Source organism: Thalassophryne amazonica, chromosome 15 (assembly GCF_902500255.1).
Source record: "Thalassophryne amazonica chromosome 15, fThaAma1.1, whole genome shotgun sequence".
Classification (NCBI taxonomy): domain Eukaryota; kingdom Metazoa; phylum Chordata; class Actinopteri; order Batrachoidiformes; family Batrachoididae; genus Thalassophryne; species Thalassophryne amazonica.
In genome coordinates, this window is record NC_047117.1 from 20,086,155 (window position 1) to 20,103,001 (window position 16,847).

The 16,847-nt window shown below is 39.8% G+C and overlaps 1 protein-coding gene across 2 annotated transcripts in view; it reads right to left on the reverse strand.

The window, feature by feature from the left end:
• fam160a1a (family with sequence similarity 160 member A1a) overlaps positions 1-16,847 on the reverse strand; it is a 54,140-nt gene that overhangs the window by 20,946 nt on the left and 16,347 nt on the right. For both annotated transcript variants that reach the window (XM_034188379.1, XM_034188380.1), the window contains one exon: positions 12,786-12,996. In XM_034188379.1, coding sequence (XP_034044270.1) covers positions 12,786-12,893 — 108 coding nt within the window. In that variant the 5' untranslated portion in view covers positions 12,894-12,996. The remainder of the gene's footprint in view (positions 1-12,785; positions 12,997-16,847) is intronic.

Consider the following 16,847-nt stretch of genomic DNA (forward strand, 5'->3'; position numbering starts at 1 on the left):
GTAGTTTCTTTTCATTTATACAACTACAGTATTTGAGTGACAACAGTCAAGCAACTGAAGGAGCTAGCTTGTTAGCTATCCAAAGCTTGCTAACATAGAACGGTAACTTCCTGTTACGACCACTCTCTCTGCAATTCACTGCAAAAAGTCAATTATTTTCAACATGCTCCAGGCTACGACGGCCTTTTAAGGCCACATTGAGGTTTTTTTTTTTTTTTTTTTAAGACTTCGAGAATAAAGTCGTAATTTTATGAGAAAAAAAAAAAACCTCATAATATTACGAGAATTAATTCATAATTTTATGAGAAAAATAATTTGTAATATTACAAGGAAAAAAAAATCATAATCATTAGTTTCAGAACTTCGAAAAGAATATGCAAGAAAATGTGTCTATTCCGGAGGAGGGACCACACAGACTTCGCCTGTAGTTCCGTGGATTAGTAGCTCCCGAAATCGCCTCTTTTGTGGAGGAGATGGCTGAAACTAGTGTTGTGGGGTTGTATTTGTTGGCGCTCCAGGGGATACAATTCCTGGAGGGGATAACTACTTTGGCACAACACTGGTAGTCGTCGCTTCTCATCATATTATGACTTTATTCTCCAAGCCTAATAATAATAATAATAATAATAAAAAGCCCTAAAACACAAGAAAATTTATGACAAAAAAAAACAAGGAAGCGCATGGAGGAGCATTGCACATACATCACCGGTGTTTCCATAGCAATGATATACACACAGAGATATGTCAAAAACATTACAGAAACAGTATAGCAGTATGTGGAAATGAAGATAATGCTGCCTTCACGTGCTGTTGCAGTTATGGTACATTCAAGGCGTCAACATGTACCTTGCACACAAATGCACCCACAACACTGCAAAAACTCATCTTTAAAAACAAGCAAGCAAGATATAATTTAAGGGCTATATCAATTAAAACAAGCAAAATATCTGCCAAGAGAACAAGAAAATATGGAGTTGTCAAACAAGTAAATATGACTAGTTTTTAAAAAAAACATCAATATCTTACAACTAGTGTGTTTTTTTTTTGTAACATTTTTTATTGACAGAAAGAAGTAGTAACGAACAAAGAACAAACTGGTACACAGTTACTCGGGCGGGGGGCGAATCAAAGAGTCTAGATATCTTAGCAAACAGTCACTCATCCATGTTCTTTTTGTCGATTTATAGTGGTGGTGTCCTCTTCTTGTCTTCTATAATCAGTCCATTTCCTCCATTTAATCTCGAATTGTTCTTCTTGCAATCTCAGTTTGTGTGTAAGTTTCTCCATTATAAAAATTTCTTCCACAGTGCACCGCCACTGCTCCTCGGTCGGTGGCTCTGGTTTGTACCATAGTCTTGTAATTGTTTTTTTGCTTGCCGACAGCAATCACTTTACAAGATATTCATCCTTTTTTTGAATTATGTTTTGTGTTAAATTCCCTAAGTAGAGCATCTTAAACGTTTTTGGTATTTTGTAACCTATTACCTTTTGTAGGCATTGCCATATTTTATCCCAGTACCCTTTTATCTTTTGGCAGGGCCAAAATATGTGGGTATGGTCTGCATCTATATGCCCACATGCTCTCCAGCACTGTTGCTGTGTAGATACCATTACGTTTCTGAGCTTTGGAGTTATGAAGAACCTAACCATATTCTTCCAATTGAATTCCCTCCAGATCCTGGAGCTAGTGGATGTGCACTGTGTTTTACAGATACTCTGCTATTCCTCCTCAGTTATTTCTTTGTTCAGTTCCTTTTCCCACTTGTCCTTAATATACAGAGAGGAGGATTTGTTGCACAACATCAAGTTTCTATATAAAGCTGAGATTACTCTACATTTTTCTCCTTTGTATGCTTTCCGGAATACCTCAATAATTTCATTGTTAGTGGCCACTTTTATCTCTTTCTCATAGTAATCCCTTATTTGCAGGTATCGATATTGGTCATTTTGTTCTAGTCTGAACCTATTCCGTAGCTTTTCAAAACTCTGTAGTCTGTCCTGATCCATCATTGTGCATATCGCTGTAATTCCTTTTTGTGACCATTGTTTAAACCCTTCATCATATATCCCTGGGATAAATCTATCATCGAATGCAAACCAGCTCAAAATCTGTTTTTTTTTCTCCAACTTGTACCTTTCACAGACAGTGTTCCATATTTCAATTGTGTTTATGGTTACTGCGTCCAGTTGGTTACGCAGTTTTCTTAATAATCCTCTATCTGCAATTAGATTTCGTACCTCAGTATGTGTCATGGCCATTTCTATACTTTTACATTTTGCCCAATATTTATCATTACACCAGTATATCAAGGATCTGATTTGTGCAGCGTAAAAATATTCCTGAATACTTGGCAAAGCCAATCCTCCTTTGTCTTTAGGGAGCTGCAGAGTTTTATACCTAATCCTAGCTTTCTTTCCACCCCATATGAACCTTGAAATCCACTTATCCCATTCCACAAACTGCTTCTGTGGTATTGCTACTGGCAGGGACTGGAACATGTATAGAAGTCTTGGGAGAATATTTATCTTTATTGTTTCTATTCTTGAAGTGAAGTCCAGGGCATTAGCAGACCATCTCCCCAGGTCCCTTTTAATTTCTTGATTTATTTTGGTATAATTTGCCTCATATAATTTATCCAGCCCTTTTGTGATATTTACACCCAGATATTTTATTGATTTGGCATTCCACTTGAACTTATAAGGGCCCTTTATTTCTTGGGATGGATTGTAATTAAATGACAAGATCTGTGTTTTTGTGACGTTTATCTTGTATCCTGAGTATTTCCCATAGCTTTATTATTTTTGGGAAGTTTTCATTGGGTTGTTTTAAAAATATGAGTATATCATCCGCAAATAGCCCTATCTTATGTTCTTCATCTCTTATTTTTACCCCTTTAATTTCTTCCTCCTGCCTGATCAGCTGGGCCAAAGGCTCAATAAACAATGCAAAGAGGCCTGGGGAGAGGCCACAGCCCTGTCTTGTCCCCCTCTCCAAATTGAATCGTTTTGTCAAACTGCCATTTACTTTTATCCTTGCTGTGGGTTCTTGATATATTGCTCTAATGCAATCCACAGATTTTTCACTGAACCCAAATTTCCTCAATATTTTATAAAGAAATAGCCAATTCACACTATCAAAGGCCTTTTCAGCATCAATGCTTACTAGAATTGCACTTTCTTGGTTCGTTTGTATATTTTCTATGACATGTAGCGTTCTTCTGATATTGTCCTGTGCTTGTCTTTCTTTAATGAAGCCAGTTTGGTCTTCGTGAATTAGGTCTGGGAGAAATGGTTCCAATCTTTTTGCGATAATTGAGGTGTAGAGTTTGTAGTCAACATTTAAAAGTGATATAGGCCTGTAGTTGTGGCAATGCTCCTTATCTTTACCTTCCTTCGGGATTATGGAGATAATGGCCTCTTTCCATGAGGGAGGGATTTTGCCTGTTGTAAGACTGTAATTGAAAGAGTCCTGTAGTAGTGGGATTAGCTCTTAAATATTTTATAGAAGGAGTGGGGCTGAGTAGTGGGTGTAGTCCCGATCAAATGGGTGGAATTCTCGCCATACATCAAGTAGGTCCATTTCTGACAACATTGTATTCATGTACTTATTAATCTGTCGTTTGCCTTCCTTAATACTTGTTTTGGCTGCCTGTCGTTCAGTACTACATTGAAGTCCCCACCGCACACCAATATACCTTCTGTCTCCGCATTTATAAGGTTGAATATTTTCTCATAGAAGGCTTTCCCACTCTCCGGGGGGACATATATATTGAGCAAGGTCACAAGCTGGTTTTCTAATTTTCCATTAATCATAATATACTTCCCCTCCTTATCCATTATTTCTTTCTTCAGTTCGAAATTTACTGTGTTAGAAATTAGTGTTGCCACACCCTGTTATGGTTTTCCCAAAGGAACTAAAAAATGAGTTCCTATACCCTAGCTTTTTAAACTTTGCATGTTCCTCTCATGACAGATGGGTCTCTTGCAAGAAAATAACCTGTCTCTTCTCTCTTCTAAACTTTGCTAAGGCTTTATCTCTTTTTTTGATTTTGTTTAATCCATTAACATTCAATGACACCACCGTGTCGTCGTTATGTTGCATTGTTAACGTCCTGTAAAATGGTTAGTAGCCCCCTGGCTGCAGTGTTCCCCACCAGTATCTTCCTATAAACAAAACAAAACACACACAAAAACAAACTGAACTTCCCAGCCAATATGGTCCTGCTCTCTGCAGGCCCCGGCTCCCTGTTGGTGGGAGTGAGGGATAGCCTTTTCTGAACAAAGGGCCCCCCTAGTGGTCTGGGGTACACCTGAATTAGGCTTTCCCATTCAACTAGATAGTCCAACAGTTGCTAATTTAATAGCTCTTCTTGTCGATTCCATTTTAAGCTATATAAGTGTTAAATAAATGGAAGTGCAAACAAGGTTCTCTGCTTTAAGTAACTGATCATTAAACCCTTTCTGTTACATTAAATTTAGTAGTGAAATAGGGAGGGGGGGGACAACAACAACAAACAATAATAATAATAAATAATAATAAAAAAGAAAAAAAAAATAATAATAAATAAATAAAAATAATAAATTAATTTCACTATATGGTGAGGGTGAGGTGGAACATGAAAGTTAAACTCTTTGGCATTATAGTGATCGAATTTTATCCCCCAACCCTTATTTGTTCTTTGACTTATTAAGTTTGGGAGGAGAACAAAAAGGGTGGGGGGTAAAAAAGGGAGGTGGACATAAATGATTTTTGACCTCTTTTTCTTCCCCCCTCCCTCCTTTTCTATACCTCCATGTCACCTTTTGTCCATTGACCTGGTTGTCCATCGTCTCATTCATCTCCTAAACTCCTGCAGCCTTTCCTTCACATGGTTGGCTGTATTTTGATTCACATCTTCGGTGGCGGCAGCTCCTCTGTTTGTCGCCGGCCTCCCTCCGGCACGGCACCACAATACCCGGATCTGTTCCTCCAGTGGGGGGCCGCCGCCCGAACCGCTGTGCCGTCCGCCGGTCTCCAGCCCTCTTTTCCTCATATCTTGCGCTGCGTCTTCAGCGCTGTTGTAGATCTTAGGTCCGTCTGACCAGTGGATCCGTATCCTGCTCAGGGGTGTCTGGAAACGTATCTTTTTGTCCTTGAGAACTTTTTTGATCTCGGAGTAGGATTTGCGTTTCATCATTACCTCAGTGGGATAATCATGATAAAAAAAAACCCTGTCTCCCCTCGACTTGTATTTTTTCTTTCCAGGCTTTGGTCAGGATTTTCTCTTTGGTTTCGTATTTCAGAAAATTAACAATAATAGACCTCGGGGGTGCTCCCGGCGGAGGCTTTCTTCCGAAACTTCTATGTGCTCGCTGAATGTCTAGATCGGTGTCCTCCGGTATTCCGAGTTCCCGGCAGAGGATATCCTCCTCCAGCTCCGGGACGGATTCATTGTCCTTTTCTATCACGTTATAGATTCTCAAGTTACGTCTCCCGTGTCCTTCTACTTCAGTCAGCTTGTCTTGTAGTTTTGTTTGTTGCTTTAGCAGGGTGAGGATCGCTTCTCTTGCCTCCGTGCTCCATTCTTCTAGCTCCGTCACTCTCACCTGTGCTTCAGCTGTGTCCTTCCGCTGTTGTTTTATATCGGCAACATTTTGAGCTACTTTTCGCTTCATTTCGTCCTTAAATACAACGAACTCTCGTCTCATCTCCTCCTTAAACTCGTCCTTGAATTTCGAGAAATCCTCCTTCAGCTCCTTTTTAAGGTCTCGTATTTCTGTCGTGATAGTGGTGAGTCCCTCCAACAGCGAGCTGGTTTTTCCACGGTCGCCATTATCCTGGTCTGCCGCCCTGTCTTCAAAATCGCATTCTTCTTGGTCTTTGGACATGTTTTTCTTCCTTGCACTTCTTTGACCTCATCCCTCGCTCATTTCTTATCAGTTTGGTTTCGCATTTCCAGTCTTTTCATATTTTGGGGGAGATTATTCTTAGATCGACTCAGGAGCTCAGCATTATGCTGCCATCTCGTTCCTCGCTGCCCCGGAAGTGTGTTTTGACTAAAAACAAGGAGATTATCTAGTTTTTCCACCAGTTTCATTTCACCCCAACAACAAGGCACTTAAACATGACAGTAGGATCTTCCGACTAGCACACGAAGGCGTCATGACAAAGCTTTATAGCACACATAGTGAAGCTTCCTACAGATTAAAAAAAGGAAAGAAAAAAAACTGTTTTCAATCAAAGTCAGGTACAAACAGGTGGGCAAAAGTTAAATTCTGTTTGGTGGCACAGAGTCAAACAGCACTTTGAGCATTAAGTCCCTCCCTTCTGTGTCTACGGCATAAAAGCCAGAGTCAACAACTGTGTCAGTGTCCCCAGCCTGCCACTGCTGCCATGACATTCAGCTGTACTCAGGAGAAATGGGCACGGCAGTTGGAAACAAGAGCAGAGCTGTAATCCAGCTCAGAGCCTCACGGGCATGGGCTGAGTTTCAGGCTTCAGTTCTGGTAAAGTCTGTCTAGTATTTACTGAGGTGAAGGTGTGCAAAACATTTAAGAAGTTTATTTTTCTTTTTTTAGATCCATAGAGAAGTACTCTTTTGCTGCAGACCAGGGGTCACCAATCCCTGGGTCATGATCCGGTACTGGGCCACAGGCTGGCCAGGGCCACAAAACCCGTAGGAATCAAGGGGAATGATAATTACATTGTGTTTTATTTATTTTCCTGGAGATATTAAACTACATTATGTATCACAAAGAATTTTATATTCATTCAGAAGTAAAATGCTCAATAAACAGGGGTATTGACTTGAGTTATGAATCTTTGTGTTGCTGTCAGTGCAGCAGTAGGCCACAAAATTGTTGCCTTTCCCATCCATATGCTTGTGTGAGGCTGAGTTTTCTGCCCTGACCCCCACCAAAACAAGACTCCACAGCAAACTGGAAAAAAAAACAAAAAAAAAAACACTGCACATGTCACTCACACACGGTTATCACACTATGACCACCTTGTCTGTGGAGAACAGGCTTGGGGCTTACGATGATGGTGTAATGACAACTGGTGTCCCCACAGTAGAGAACAAACAACTGGTGTCCCCACAGTAAAGCACAACCATGGCAGATAAAAAAGCTGGTTTACTGTTAACAGTTCCAACAGATTGTATTAGAGCACTCAGTAGCAACAATCTGTACACAATGAAATTCCTCAGGGCGGCAGGTGAGAGGAGTGACCACTTAGTCAGGCAGAGGTCAGGAACACAGCAACTCAGATCAGAAACACAGTAATTCAGCTTAGTCAAACAGGTAACAGTGATCTTAAAAGAGAGCAACAGAAGAGCTATCCAAAAACACAAGCACTAGTTGGTTTGTTGATTTATTCCTAGGAATACATAGAAACTAAACCAATTTTCATGAAAACTGACGGGATGTTTGAGTTGGTATTGCGGCAACAAATTGGTCATTTCTGCTGGCCATTTCTTGAAAGAAGGTACATCATTTTCCCCAAAGGTTTGAAGTATTCCTTTTTGCAACAACTGTGCCATATCACACTGTATTGTGCTGCAAGCAGGATACTGCTGTAAGATTTCAGGTTCCACCCAAAATAGCAGCAAGGGGATGAATAATGATGCTGACACTGTACTGCATCAGTTTGGCATTCACCCTATTGACGTTTCGAATCCTGCAAAACTTCGAAGAAGTCGCCGCGCTGCGAGATCTCAGTAACATTGAGAACTGCATTGACACGCTCCGATCATGCTGCACTTTAACCGTTGCACACAAACACCATTAACATCGCAGCATAAAACTATTTTTATATTGTGCCTAAAACTCTCGTGAATACGAGGTCTGTGAGAAAAGTATCCAACCTTATTATTTTTTTAAAAAACATCTGGATTTGAATCATGTGTGATTACATCAGCCAAGCTTGAACCCTCGTGGGCATGCGAGAGTTTTTTCACGCCTGTCGGTGACGTCAATCGCCTGTGAGCACGCCTTGTGGAAGGAGTGGTCCAGCCCCCTCATCGGAATTCCTTTGTCTGAGAAGTTGCTGAGAGACTGGCGCTGTGCTTGATCAAAAATTTTTTCAAAAACTGTGAGGCACATCCGAGTGGAGACCATTCGAGAAATTCAGCTGGTTTTCGGTGAAAATTTTAACGGCTGATGAGAGATTTTGGATTGTTTCTATCGCTGTAAGGACTTCCCACGGAGTGGGACGTTGCGCAGCGCTCCGAGGCGACGTCGTCACCCTGTTTCAAGCTGAAAACCTCCAAATTTAAGCCTCTGTTGACCCAGGACGTCGTGAGAGAACAGAGAACTTTCAGAAGAGGTCGGAATCAGCAGTTTATCTGGACATTCCACTGTTAAAGGAGATTTTTTTAATGAAAGACATGCGGACGGATTGACACGTCGGCTCACAGCCGGCGCGGCGCGCCTGCCACAGGAAAAACACTTCCGATGGAAGCCTTAAGGACAAGTTGGAACATGCCCTGCTGTTAAACAATTTATCAGATACTCACTGAACTGAAAGCCACCAAAAGCCGCCTGGATTTTACAAATGGTTATCAACACGGAGGTGTTTTCCCTGTGGCGGGCACAACGCGCCGGCTGCGAGCCGATGCACCAATCCGTCCGCACGTCTTTCATTAAAAAAAAAAATCTCCTTTAACAGTGGAATGTCCGGATAAACTGCTGATTCCGACCTCTTCTGAAAGCTCTCTGTTCTCTCACGACGTCCTGGGTCAACAGAGGCTTAAATTTGGAGGTTTTCAGCTTGAAACAGGATGACGACGTCGCCTCAGAGCACTGCGCGACGTCCCGCTCCGTGGGAACTCCTTACAGCGATAGAAACAATCCAAAATCTCTCATCAGCTGTTAAAATTTACACCGAAAACCAGCTGAATTTCTTGAATGATGTCCACTCGGATGTGCCTCACAGCTTTTGAAAAAATTTTGATCAAGCACAGCGCCAGTCTCTCAGCAACTTCTCAGACAATGAAAATCCGATGAGGGGGCTGGACCACTCCTTCCACAAGGCGTGCTCACAGGCGAATTATGTCACCGACAGGCATGAAAACACTCACGCATGCGCACGAGGGTTCAAGCTTGGCTGATGTAATCACACGTGATTCAATCCATATAATTAAAAAAAAACAAAAAAAAACTGTTGGTTTCTTTTCTAATAGACCTCGTATATTCTCTGGGTTTATAGATGTTGTTATTGCGTTTGTTTATGTAAACATGCAAGAATCACAGGCTGTCTCTCTGTTATTTCCAATGGGAGCTGCTGTGAGCTACGCTCGCTTCCTGATCATGTCGTTCTGGAGGAAAGTGAAGTTTGCTCTTTAATATCGTGATTATTGTTCTTTACAACACTGTCCTCTTTGTTCCAGACTAATATATATGTCTAAAATTCGGTTTTCATTTATTAAATTCCACGCAGATTAAACGTAGCAGACACGGATTATTTGTTATAATTGTTTTAGCAGGTTTTCAGGGTATCATGCAGCAGTCTCTTATTAACGTGATGAAAAGCATAAAAAATTATATTTTTGTAGTATAATATTCATTTACAATTGTCATAATGTGGATTCTCTATGTTGTTTGACTGCAGCAACTCTCTGGCGCACAAGGGATTATGGGATACATCAATAGGGCGAATGACAATTTAGCACTGCACAGGTCGTGGTTTTAACCAGTGTGATTTAATGTTTTTTCAGCAGCTGCTGCATTCCAGACAACTAGAAGTTGAACATTTCAGACCTCCTGCTTGAAAAAGTACTTTGGAATGCTAATTGAAAACAGACCTCTGACTGGGAATTCATGTACCCTGAATACACTGAGACCATCGCTCAGATGTCCCTGAGAACAGCAGCACCTGCGGAGTTGGCGTAATCAGGCAACAGCCAAATAAAGGTAGTTTCCTCCATGTTATTGAAAATAAAAAAGTGTTGCAAATAAAATAAAAAAGGTTTTGTTACGTTCCTGTATTTCTGTTCATAGTACACACAACAGACAGCTCATTCATTAATGCTAGGTTCTCTTATCCACCTAACAAAGTGACATGAGAGTCAGTGTTGTTGTAAATCACCGTTTTTGGCATTTGTTGGTTTGTTCAGATTTCGTGTCACAGAACTGCAATCAAAATCCGTAAGACCTCATCCTAAAACATCAGACACCACAGACCGGTGACCTCCTTGTCTTTCAACTGTGACAGTCACAGGTTGCTGTCGAAACTGGGCAACAAAAGCTTCATGAAAACCTATCAGGATTCAAGGTTTTTTGTTTGTTTTACATCGTATGATGTCATACGTTTTCAACAACTAAAATAATTTTCTCCTCAAGAGTTACCATGATTTTGTGACATCTAGGTTGCAATGATGTAGAGGCTCTCAGCCAATCAGCAGTCAAGATTAAGGAATCAAAACCTTCCTCACCACCTCATGAGCAATAAAAAGGTATGGGTCCAGACTCTGTTTAGAGGGTGGAGTTAGCCCTTTAACATACTCACATTTTTCAACACAATGTTGTAGATATCAATATGCTCTGCCAAACGGCTGAGCTGAACATTAAGGGTTTAAATGCAGGGCCGGAATGATTATAGAAAGCTAGAAATAAACACAACGGTAAGGTTGACGTGGGACCTCATTAGCTAAATGCTAACTTGAGTGAATTCACAATTATTTCACTTACATGTTTGCTAAACACTAGCACTAAATTCAGTGGCTAATCAAATTTACAACTCATGTTAATTCACATCATGTTATGCATGAAGACCACCCAATCCCGACATGTTTTTGACAAAAAATAAATGTGCTAAAAATTTTAATTCATCATATCACATTTCAAACACAAAACTAATATAATATTAACACCAGATAGTTCATGAACTTCAGGGGTTAGCTGAATGCTAACTAGTAGTGTTTCCTTGAGTGACCAATTCACAACATTAACCCACCAACACGCGGGCTAAGCACTAGCTAGTGTGAGTGACTACATGAAGGACACCAGCGTACAGAAGTCTATCCATTTTACAGCCAATGCTGTCATTTAACATTTACTTAGTTTAATTTCTTAGATTTGATAAAGGTTTTATTTGTACCCTACAACTTTGGTGTTAAGAATTTGTTTTGTTTGTATGTGTATTGCAGAACTGAAACTAACGACAATTGTGGTCAGGAATATATTTTACATAAGACACTGCACTGAAACCTTAAATTTACATAAATTTGCGTGTGTCAGCAAAGAAAATGACTGCTGTGTGGCCTAAAGACTGGCTGATAACACACAACAAATTATTAACCTAATCTTTCTATGAAATTCTTGATCTTAACAAACGGTGAGCTAATGTTACGCCTACATGTTACTCAGATTACAAGGTTTCCAAGCTGAAACCAAAGTCAAGAGAAGCCTTATCACACTACTGATTAACAAAACATGGAAATCAGATGCTGTAGGGGTGAATATGTGCTGCCAAGGTGTCCAAAACAAAATAAGCCACAATCAGGAATACAGGTTTTATTATTATTATTGTTATTATCATCATCATTTAATAATCAAAGATCACTCACCTGTTAACAACAACAGGTGACGAAAGACAAAATTATGTTTCAAACTTCCCTTCTGAAATTGTGCACAACAACAAAATCTGTATTCCTGACCTCCTGAGGCAGATCAAAGTTGAACTTTCTGCCCACTTCTGATATATCCCATCTGTGATGTTGTAAATTTTGTCCTTTCTCTATATTTTTTAGTCCTCTGTGTGTGTGTGTGTGTGTGTGTGTGTGTGTGTGTGTGTGTGTGTGTGTGTGTGTGTGTGTGTGTTGGGTAGAAGGTTGCTATGTGGCTTATAGGCAATTTCAGGGTCCCATGATCCTTTGCTTGCGTGGAGTGGTTCCAGTCGTTCACTAACATGGTGTTGCACGGAGAGTTGTTATTTCCTAACAGTTATTAGTAAATTAAGAACCACCAGGAAGGTGAATATCGATCGCACATAACCTGGACGTGATTTGTCCTGGGGTTTGAGATATATATATATATATATATATATATATATATATATATATATATATAAAATGTTGGTTTGCATTTCTTTTCCTTGTGCGTGACAAGTGGTGACGCCATTTTTGTATTTACAACCAGTGAGTTGAAGCAGAACGCTGCAAACAGTCAAAGTTTAATTGTCAACTATAATGTATCACTAGTTATCTAATATTCAATAAGTCAAATGTTAGCTTTAGCTAGTTAAAGTCTAATGAGACAAGTTTGTGTTATGATTCATCTGTTGACACATCACGCAATCTAATTCAGAAACTCTGAAGTAAAGAAATTAAAGTGTATTAAACAAGTAAGAGGCCTATTTTTAATATTTAGAACTCACCTCAACAAATTGCTGTCCAAGTCTTATTCAAACCATAGTTGCCCCACCCCCTGGACATTAATAATGCATGTAACATGTCATTCTGCTCTTTTTAAATCAAACCACCTAACATGAAAAGGATTATTTAAATCATACTGTTACAGCTACACAATACCTAAAGTTAGTTATTCTTGGAGTGGGAGTAGGCCGAGCAGCATGCCAGCTCCTGCAGGGTGAACAGGGTCAGAATCTGTGCAAACAGCCAAGTCTGAGGCTGTCAGCTTCATGATGCCAAGATTCCACTCGCTGTGACGGTGCAGTGTTGCCGGGACAGCACCGGAGTCAGTCAGTTTCTACCGTCAGACTTTAACATGGAAGAGAAGTTCTACTTTTGACATGGTTTGTGGATGCAGGTTTAGGAACTCTGCTTTGGTGAGAAGTGGTCAATTACCTGAGCCCAGTGGTTCTTGAACACAATCAGGCACGTCTCTGGATCCACATCTTTCAAAACCAGAGAATGCTCCTCTCGGTTTCCATTGGCAACCATGGAGGCCATCATGGTGACCAGGTCGTAAGCGGGTCATAGGGAGGAGAGGGAGACCTTTTCTGACTGCGTACTGGGTGCAACTACAACCACAGGAGGAGGAACAGCTACAGAGGACCTGAGGATTGGGAACACAACACGTCACATACAAAGAAGCTCTTATGCAATAATATGATTGGACATTGTTGTCTCTTCTCAGATTCCCTCTGCGTGGCTACACACCAGCTATGACAGGCATTCAAGAAAGAGAACAACAGGCAGAGCAGGCGAGTGAGAGGCACATTTTGTTAGGACTCGGAGAGCTGCCGAACACCCTCTGGACTTGTGCTGTCAAATTACTTTTGGAATACCTCAGAGCAAAATGTAATCTCACAGGCAGGTGCCCTCCCACCAGACTCATTACACCAACTTTCTGTGACAGCAGAAAACAAATTGCTACCCGGAGGAGATCTGCAAATCAAAGACTTGTCCTTTTACAGTATGTAGACCAAAGGCACATGTACAGGGTGGATTTACAGTTGAGCCCACCCCTCACCCCAAGATTATCCCAACACATGAAGCTTTTCAAATGTTTGTCCCGAATGAATGAACTACTTCAAAAAAATGTTTCACTGCATTAAAATGCTTAAAATACTAAATGAAACAATAGCTTTATAAAATTATCATATTTTGTAAAGTGTGTAACCGTACAATGGAAACATAGTGTGATTCAGAAATTGATTCACTGTTTTGAAACATACATACAAAAACAAACAAATAATTCACTCACAAATTTTTTTGATGCAACAAAATACACAAAAACTAAATTAAACATTTACTGCACTAATTGATTTACTATTTGAAAACACTCAAATAGCCGAATGAAGCAATTACCTCGGAAAAATGATTCAGCGTTTTAAAACAATGAAAACTCCAAAATGAAATCAGTACGTCACAAAATTATTCTCCATTTCAAAACTTCAAGTAGATGAGTCACTGTTTCAAAAACACTCAAGGAAGAATTAACCAACTGCTTCAGAAAAAGATTCAATGTTTCAAAACATTTCAAAAATTGAATGAAGAGACTGCTTTAAGGAACTTGTCCATATCAAAACACTGGGTTCTACACAGCAAGTGTTAAATTAACACTAGAAAGTGTCTATATGTGCCTACTCTTCCATAGTACTCTGTGGAGAGCCGCAGCAGAGGAGGATGGCTTAGACTAAGGTAAGAGTAACTGTATAATTGTCAATTTAAAAGGTTTAGTGAAGTAAACATGTACACTTGTAGCTTTGAATTTAAGTGGCCCATGCAACCGGATGCTTCTAATGACATTTTTGCCAGTTCACCATTTTTGTCCCAAGTGAAAACATGGGACCCAACCCCCTAATAAAAATACATCTAAATACAGAGCCTAAGTTGAAATTTTCTAGAATTCTCCTTTTGAGTAAAAATTCAGTCTTGTAAAATGCTTGAAACCCTGTAACGGTGACATCTAGTGGACAGTATGACATCCACAAAAATGAATTCCTGTCTACACCCTCTGTAAACTGCTAGTTTCATTTCAGGATTACTTTGCATTGGACATCTGTGTGGAAAACAAATGTCTTCATTGTAAAGATCCATTAGGCAGTTTTGCAGATCAGTTGCGACACTCATATGTACCACGGAAATCTGGAAATGCCAACATTTTCCTCAGAAAGGAACTCATTTGTTGTTCCACTTGGAAAGGCCTTTACTGGAAATACAGTTCCTGCCAACACAGCACAGATGTCTCTTTGACACACTGGGCACAGTAGGACCATCCTGCTTTTCTACAGTATGCAAATATAAAATGTTAAGAACCTAATAATAACAACAACAACAACAGGCAGGCTCTACTGCCGTCTCACTAGGCATACACTTCTTGAGGAAGGATATTTGGATGTGCCTCATCTCAACTTGTTTCCTGTGTTTACAGACTGTGAATACTTATAATAACTATTATCACAGTACCAAATGATGTCACATTGATACCACCCATATGTTGAATGTATAAACAATCTACAGAGCACCAAGACTGCATTCTTCCACCACCTCCCAAAAGTTTGTGTGTTCAGCAGCAGGTTATCTGCAGACAAGACATGCTTTGTAAGAATGCAAACCTACATCCAGAATAGTGGCAGCTAACACATAAGCTAGCCATGATACAATACAATAACATGCTTTTGGAGGGCGGTATGCATTTTTAGAGTCCCTCCGTCCATGCCCAATTGCCCAAAATGACAGATATACGTCCGAGTTAGACGAGGGCAAATATCTGTCATTTTGGGTGACTGGACATGGACGGAGGGACTCTAAAAATGCATACCGCACGACAACAGCATGTTATTTGCATTATTATCACTTACTGAGCTACACAACACGTGGAATCACATTAACAATATTTAATGGTCATTTCAAAAGGCACGACACTCAGCAAACGCGTACATAAAAGTTGCTCACTTTAAACGTTTGTCGTGCTGGCTGGCGCGCGTTGCTCTCCAAATTCTCCAGTGCGTACTTTATCAAGCTGGCTGCTGTTCATTGTCATACTCACATACACACACTTCTCGCCTTTTCATGTTATTGTCTGCAAACAGTTCTTGGGCTGCGCTCTATGACGTCATTTGTTTTACGCACAGCGGGCGGGTATAGCCAGGTAGCGTTGACGTAAATCTACGCTACCGGCCTAGCAACGCCTCGGTAAAGTGATAATGTCCAATATCTACCATCTTAAATTTATGCCCTATACCAATGTATTAACTGTTCAACAATAGTTCATATAGTTGGCAGTAGGTTGTAAGACAGTACTGGATAGTACATGCATTATTTTCATTAAATTTATTAACTTATTACTAGCTATCCAGGCTAGCTAGCACTTAGCATATAACTGCCTTAGAAATAAGCCTGACAACCTTGTTTGGGAGCAAATACTCAATTCTGCTCAAACAGTCAGATCTATAACTTGATGGACATTGAATATTTTTGTAGTTTTGCCTTTGTATACAACCACAATGGAGTTACAGTGAAAATCAGAATGTGCTTGTAGTGTTGACTGTTACCTTTAAATAAGAGATTTTAAAAAATACCACATTAATTAGGACTTGTGAGCATTACATACTGTATCTAAAAGAAAAAAAAAATAGAATATCATGAAAAGTAAATAAATTTTTTAAAAATCTGGTATTTCAGAGAGTGAAAATTTTACATATTTTAGTTTCAGTACATGGAACTATGTACAGACTGGGACATTTCTTCACCGTTCAGACCATTCTGGATAATCTCAGGACAATTATTTTTTCAGATAAATCCTACTGAAACTAAAAAGGTAAGAATTTATATTTACTATGTGTATTTTACTCTGCCAATCAATGCATTAATGGATGTAGTTCTGTTGTTTAAGCTGCAGGGTTCAAAGCAGGTGAAAAAGCAGCAGCTTTGAGCTCATAAATGATGGTATATATAATACCGAGATAAACTGTGACTTCTAATAAATACTGTGTTTTACTGCTTTTGGAAGATTATGATTAAGATTATGTGTTTGGGGTTTTATTTTTTATTCATTCATTTTTTGTGTATTCTTTGTGTTTGTGATCCTTGAATTTACCCAGCAGCCCCTGCGGCGCTTAAAGTGAAACTGGTTTATCAGAAGCAGACAGTGTAATCTGATGTGGCCACGTCTGAATCAACACACTAATAGTTACTGGTTATCTGTAATGAAAATAATTTTTTTTAGCAGTTTGTCAGTTTATCGTCATAAAAGATAACTTTTCAGTTATCTGATTAATGGTTATCGAAGCTAACTTTTTCGTTAGCTGTTCCCACCACTGTCCCAGAGTCTGGAGGAAGAGTGGAGAGACACAAAATCCAAGGTGCTTAAAGTCCAGTGTGACATTTCCAGTCAGTGATGGTTTGGGGTGCCGGGTCATCTGCTGGTGTTGGTCCACTGCATTTTATGAAGTCCAAAGT